This window comes from Mastigoproctus giganteus, chromosome 4 (assembly GCF_048544385.1).
Source record: "Mastigoproctus giganteus isolate SK-2022 chromosome 4, ASM4854438v1, whole genome shotgun sequence".
NCBI classification, from domain to species: domain Eukaryota; kingdom Metazoa; phylum Arthropoda; class Arachnida; order Uropygi; family Thelyphonidae; genus Mastigoproctus; species Mastigoproctus giganteus.
The window spans coordinates 245,346,707-245,353,817 of NC_143578.1; the positions used below are offsets into that span (position 1 = coordinate 245,346,707).

General features: G+C 38.9%; 1 protein-coding gene across 1 annotated transcript in view; it reads left to right on the forward strand.

Moving 5' to 3' along the window:
* LOC150087596 (glycine receptor subunit beta-like) overlaps nt 1–4,256 on the forward strand; it is a gene marked incomplete at its 3' end in the record, with an annotated part of 248,147 nt that extends 243,891 nt beyond the window's left edge. Inside the window, exon 7 of the mRNA XM_090372544.1 lies at nt 3,919–4,256. Coding sequence (XP_090228670.1) covers nt 3,919–4,256 — 338 coding nt within the window. The remainder of the gene's footprint in view (nt 1–3,918) is intronic.
* Nucleotides 4,257–7,111: the final 2,855 nt, after the last annotated feature.

Here is a 7,111-nt window from a genome sequence, read left to right on the forward strand (position 1 = left end):
CAGACGACAAGCAAATAATATCACAGAAGATACACTCCCAATGGGAGAATTCCTAGAACTGTCAGACTGAATAAATAAAATCGTATAAAGCCTATAATTCAACTGTGGCAGTCTAGTCTGCACAGGAATTGTAATGAGGAAATCGTTCTTGCCCAGACCCGCATAGCACTTAGTCATTTGGCTCATTTGTATTTGCTGAGGTTGGGGATCCTCCTATGTGTGAGTCCTGTGGCATAATTTTATCAATCAGATACATTTTATTTGACTGTCCAATTTTCAGCAATATACGTTTTACTACATTTAATCATCTAACTGAGCCATATACACTCTCTCAGGTTTTGTCTGACAATGGCCATGTGTCTGCTATTTTTAGCTTTCTATATTCAATAAATCTTTTCACACATATTTAAAAATCTACCTTGTTATTGTTTCTTGTTTATTGATATGTGGCTTTTACAATTTATACTTGTTTTTATACCTTGACTTAGTGACCTAATTCATTAGGCTACTGAAGGTTTTTACCTTTTTATGACCACGTTTTGGCGCAATGTAGCCTTAGTTTCTAATGCACCAATAAAACCCAACAAACCAACCAACCAAATACATTCAAAATCCAATGCGCTCTTATAAGTGCCAAAAATTCAGACACTAAGTCATGTCCAGGAAACAATGTATGTCCAAAATGTGGTTCCCAAAAACATACTCAAACAGATAGTAATGCAGCACCTGCAATTTTCCGAAATTGGAAGGCCGATTATCCTGCATATTCGAAAAACTGTGGTTTATGGACACTAGGAAAAAAATGGAGAAATATAAATCCGAACATAACGTGACTTCTCAAGAAGGCAGACGAACAATAGTGAAAGAGAATCCAGCACGTATATTTGCTAATGTTATAAAGAAATGTCCCTTGGTTTCAACTCAAACCAATGACTCAATTCCACCACCAATCGCTTCCTGAATGGGTTAGAACTATGCTTTCAGTTCCCCAGCCGTCTGTGAAGCAAAATAATAAAAACTTAACATGTAATACATCAATTTCCATCCCCTCTACTAGCGGCATTAAGTCCCAAAGTGAGATTACGGTTGGAAAAGCTGAATCCTCAGCTAAGAACCAAACAAATATTGCAGTAATGGATACAGGTGACACAACATAAGAAGAACCTAGATTAGAAATTTATAGTAGTAGTAGTAGTCGTAGTAGTAGTAGTGGAATATGATGCAAGAAAGCAAATGTATGAGCTTATGCAGCATCAGCCAAAAAAAAAAAATCACACCATTCCCTCCAAATGCCTGTCTAGATCCTCCTTAAATTTATTCAACCTACCAACTTCCACAACGACAGATGGAAGTTTGTTCCAGCAATTAACCACCCGCTGGCTAAAGGCAAATTTGCGCACATCTAATCTACATCTGTCTTTTCTTAATTTGAATTTATGGCCCCTTAGGTTCTTAATCGGACAAGTGGAAGGATCCCATCAGAATTCAGCGTGCTGAACCCATTCAAGGCCCTATACCTCTATCAGATCACTGCTCAGGTGCCTAGTCTCCAGCCACTGCAATTTGCAGAACTTAAGCCTCTCTTGATAAGAGGATCCCTTCATTCCCCTCACCAATCTTGTTGCCCTTCTCTGTACACGCTCAAGTAAATCTACATCCTTCCTAAAATGAGGCCTCCAGACCTGTACGCAGTACTCAAGGCGTGGCCTGACCATTGTCTTATACAGAGGGATAATCACCTCCTTTTCCCTGCTAGCAAAATTCCTATATATCATTGACAAAACCCCATGACCTGCCCTGGCAGCCTTTCTGCATTGCTCAGAAAACTTCATATCTGCCTGCACAATTACTCCCAGGTCTTTTTCATTTTCTACCACCTTAAGTGTAATACCACACAGTTGGTACTTTTCTCTGGGGTTACTTCTACCCATATGCAGTACTTTGCATTTGTCAAGGTTAAACTTCAATTGCCACTTCTTAGCCCATCTGCCCAAATTATCTAGATCCTGTTGCAGTAGCACTCTGCCATTACTCTCATTAACAACCCTGCCAACCTTTGTATCATCTGCAAACTTCGACACTAAGCCTGATATACCTTCATCAATATCATTGATAAATATACAAAACAGCAGTGGACCCTAACACCGAACCCTGCGGGACCCCACTAATAACATTAGTCCAAGAAGAGCAGCACCCATTGATTACCACCCTCTGTCTTCTCCCACTTAACCATCCTTTTATCCATTGTAGCAACTTACCCTTAATACCATTCTGCTCCAATTTGTACAATAGTCTTCCATGCGCAACAGTGTCGAAAGCTTTCCTTAAATCCAAATATATGATATCAAAATTATTTTTTGCATCCGGTTCCTTTGTAACCACATCATAATATCCTATCAAATTTGTCAGACAAGACTTTCCCTTAACAAACCAATGCTGTGTCTGAATTATTGCTGCAGTCTTGTCTAGATGATCCTTTAACCAGTAACTCCATTATTTTACCCGGAACAGAAATTACACTAACTGGTCTGTAATTACCCGTGTCACCCTTCGGTCCCCCTTTGTGAATTGGGGATACATTTGCACATCTCCAGTCCGTGGGAATCTCCCCTGAGTCCAAGGATGCTCTCATAATTATGGCTAAGGGTTTGATTAGTTGCTTTGCCGCCTCTTTTAATATAACTGGATAGATTCCATCCACCCCAGGTGCTTTTCTTACGTTTAACTTCAACAATTTCTCTTCCACTTTGCTCTCAGTTATTATAAAATCATTAAATATCCTGCTACAATTTGATAACCTTCTGCCATTTTCAAACCTTAATAATTCCTCATGTGTGAATGTAGATGCAAAATACTCATTCAGTTTGTTTGCTATCTGAGCAGGATCAGATATTGAAGAAGACATGGACACTGGACGTCCTTCTTTTCCCAAAAAATCGCCATAATTCTAATGCCTCTAAAAAGCAACCAGATCATCCTCCCACTAAAACTGAATAATGCAGTGTTTATTACAAGGGAATTGACCAGGTCTACATACTAATACAAATGAACTTTAGGACCTAATCTGAGATTTAAATCCAGCAGATATTTGTTTACAGGAAACGTATTTAAATCCACAAGTAACCCCCTCAATAAAGAAATATGCTTTGTACAGGCATTACAGTAATGCAGCTACTGCAGCCCATGGAGCTGTAGCGGTGTAAGTATCCGTTACTAATCTGTCTAGGGAAATCCACTTAAAACTAATTCAGAAATTTTTGCTGTTAGTATAGAACTTGGAATAATTTTATCTCTTGTTTCTATTTATGTTTAACTGAATCAAAGATATGTATTCAGAGACTTTGATGACCTCCTTGCCCAGATACCATCTCCTATATGTTCGATAGGTGACTTTGATTGACACCAGCCACTATGGAGAAGTCTTCATATGGATAAAAGTGGGCAGCTAATAGAAACATTACTGGAGAGACAATCTAACTCTGCTGAACACTGGTGCACGTACTTGTGCATTTTCCCACAGGAAATAATTCTGCCATAGATCTATCTTCGCCCCCACTCTGCACCCAATTATACATTGGGCAGTATTGGTTAATCCCCACAACAGCAATCATCATCCCAATTACTTGTAAATTCCAAACTACCTCTCTCTATCCGGAACATCTAGAATCGCTTATAATAAATAGGAATAGGAATAAATAGGAATCGACATTTCAAAGAAGTTCACTTGGTTCCAGTATTTCCAGTGACATGTAGGGCAGACTAGCTGACGATGGGGCCGGCACGTCGTTCTTAGTTATCTAATAGATTATGCACTGTCAGGTAACATGAGAGTTCTTTTCGAGAATCCCTTGAAACCCTCACCTCTTTAGCACACCATTAGTGAACAAGCGAATGAAGCTGTTCGCTTTCTCATTTCAGGGATTTTCTCATGCCTGAAGGGGATCATCAGACTGCAGCGGCGCCCCGACTACTACATCATCAATGTCTACATTCCAACCATTCTCATCGTGTTCATGTCAATGCTCACCTTTTGGATCCCCCCGGAGGCCATTCCTGCTCGTGTGACCCTTGGGATCACCAGCCTGCTCACGATCGTCACGAAGCAGTACCAGGTGACACCTCAGTCCGTGTCCTACGTCATTGCCCTGAACGTGTGGATGTCGAGCTGCATCGGTTTCGTATTCTGCAGCATCTTGGAGCACGCGATCGTGATTGTGATCCTCACTGTGCAGAATGATTTTAAGGCAGCTTCTAAGGTGAGCAATGATTTCTTTCTTTAAACAGAAATAAATGTACAATAACCAGATTCCAGAAAGAAGTTCTGTACTTTACTGATAACAAAAGTGGTTGTATTTTCATTAGGTTTTGTGACCTCATGTGCATGAACCTGCTTGCTTTATTTCATTGATAACATTTCGGTGTAATTTTATTGTGCATTTAAATGAAAATATAAGCGGTATTAAAATGGGTAAAAAAAATAGCAATTGAAGTTTAACATTGACAAATTCAAGGAAACTCCTACGAGGAGTGCTAATCACAGATTAACATACCAACCATGTTTTACTACACACACGGCAGTGGATTGTACAAGTTATTGGAGAGAGTCGCGAGGTGTACATGTTCAATATCTTCCCCGCATTCAGGCGGCTCGTCAAGGAGGCAGCATTTGTATTCGATTAGCTGAATATTAAAGTTTTCATGCATAAAAATTGAAACTATGCACGAAAAACCCTAGTAGTGTGTTCTACATCTGAATACTCGGTGAATTTTCCAAATTTTTCTTTTTTTTTATGAAAACCACAAAGGCGATAGGTGTTAGAACCTATAATACTGAGTACCATTGTTGGGTTGGAAGTTGAGAAGACAAAAGAAGATATTTGTTGACATTAGACTTGAAATTCTGTAGAAACGTATTAGAGGGGTCATGTTTCTAATCGATTTTCATTTATGTTTAGTAAAAAAAGTTTTTTTTTTCTGTGAAATAGAACTAATAATAAAAATGCATACTTCTTTTCCTAATGGAAACAAGATAAATTAAATAATATAATTAATATTTTCAAAAGAGTAAGAGACGTTTACCTCAATATGATAGATAGAACACTTATGTATGTTTCTCTACAGAATTAAAACGAAAACAATTTTAAAAAATCAAAAATCTTACATTACAGTAAGAAATAATTAACAATAATTAAAAATGAAATGAACGCGATTAAAAATCAATTTAAGGCAGCACAAAATAATCAATTTTTAATTCTACAATTAAAAATTAACTCACAAAATTAATTTAACGAAAAATTTGCAAAACGAATTTCCATTCTGAAGCTGACATGGATTTTCGGCCGTATATCTTCAGCAGAGGAATTAAAATTACCCAATACGGGTGAGCATGGATGAGCACTTAAATAATCGGAAATTAGATATGGCTGGTAAACATCAAACAGAATTCTCATGTAATTTAATTTCGGCGGTTTCTACAATTAATGGTCTCATATACTTACGTTGGACACTAAGTATTTTGACCTCGTTAAATAAAAAAGTATGTTTTCCTTGATTGGCATGAAAGGCAAATTCTCACACTGCTTTTGGTCAATCAATACAATAAAACGTTAATATTGATTGTACGTTAATTTATTTATGCTAATAAATTTGGACACAAAGCCAAACGACTTAGTGTCCAACGTAATTATAAGACACTATCAATTGCAGAAAACGTGGAAATTAAATTACATGAGAATTTTGTAACTGTTTGCCAGGCCCCCTCAATGTGGGCACCTCTATGTTGCGAGGGGACCTCCCAGTGATGCTGTTGGTTTTTTCAGATTAGCATCAGTGGGATCCAACATCCATACCTCCGTTCCAGGGTTACATTGTTGGAATCCAGCCTGTGGAATTCAAAAAGGGGGATCCTGGTGGTTGAGGGGCATCCTTAACCCACCACTTTGACCTTTCGAAAAACATCAGGCCCAACTGGGATCATTCAGCGGGTGGTTCTTACTGCTAGGGTCAACTGCATTCTAATAAGGCTCCCTCCCATTGGTCCTGGGATGGTATCAAGGCTTATTGGAAACGTAGGTATGGTGCTCCTAAGCAAACTCTGTGTCCCATTCGTGTATGCAGTACCTGCAAGTTCACGAGTGTGTGACCCCCCTCCTAGGGCTCCATGGTGGGTTAGGTACTTAGGGCATTGGAACTTTCTCACTCAAATGACTCATGTGAGTCATTTGAGTGAGCTTTGGCAAAAAGAGCCAGAAATGAAGATACACCACCACCATCAGTGACACTGTTTTCCTCATTCTCCATTCAACCAAAGAGCAGTCAATTGGAAAGATGTCACCTTTCTTTATCCAGCAAGAATTAAAAGGGTTGGCACGATAACCGAAATCTGCAAAACGACTGTGTTCTGGTGACCTTTTGGTTGAAGCTATAAAAATAAAACAGGTGAAAAATATCCTGAAAGTCACATCAATAGGGGGAGTACCTATCACTGTAACTCCCCACAAAACGTTGAACTCTTCATGAGGTGTCATTTCAGAGTGGGACCTTCTTTATTTTTATTTATTTTTTTTTATTAAAATGTGAACAGTAGATACGTTTTCAACAACAACTACTTACATTCTATGTACAAAGCAAAAAAGAAAGATAAAGAAAACTTTTTAGAAAGAAATACAAAGGGTTCAATATTTTAATTTCAGGAAATAAGAAAAAACAGTTTCTTGGGGTTGGGTCGTTCTCATGTTAAGTGTCACACGTTGAAGGTGATGGACTGTTCAGTGATGGTGAAGAGGTGACCGCCACTGTTCCATTCGCTGTTAAGATGATCCAGTTTCTGGTTTTTTGCTGTGGAATTTGAGTAGAAGTCTGCTCTGCAACTTCCTCCGTAGGCTCCACTTCAGATGTTGCGCCGATGTGTCAACAGGAGGCACGTCGTCACTGCTTCTTGTGTGCTTCAAGTAGAAGTTGTAAATGACGGCCTTCGCCGCAATTAATAGGAAGTTGCAGATGGTGTGTGCTGTCTGCTCAGAGTGAAGTAGGTACCTGTAGTCCTCCAGAGTGTGGGTGTGGTTGCAGGTAAGCTTTGCTGCATCCAAAGCATATTTGACGAGTTCCTTGT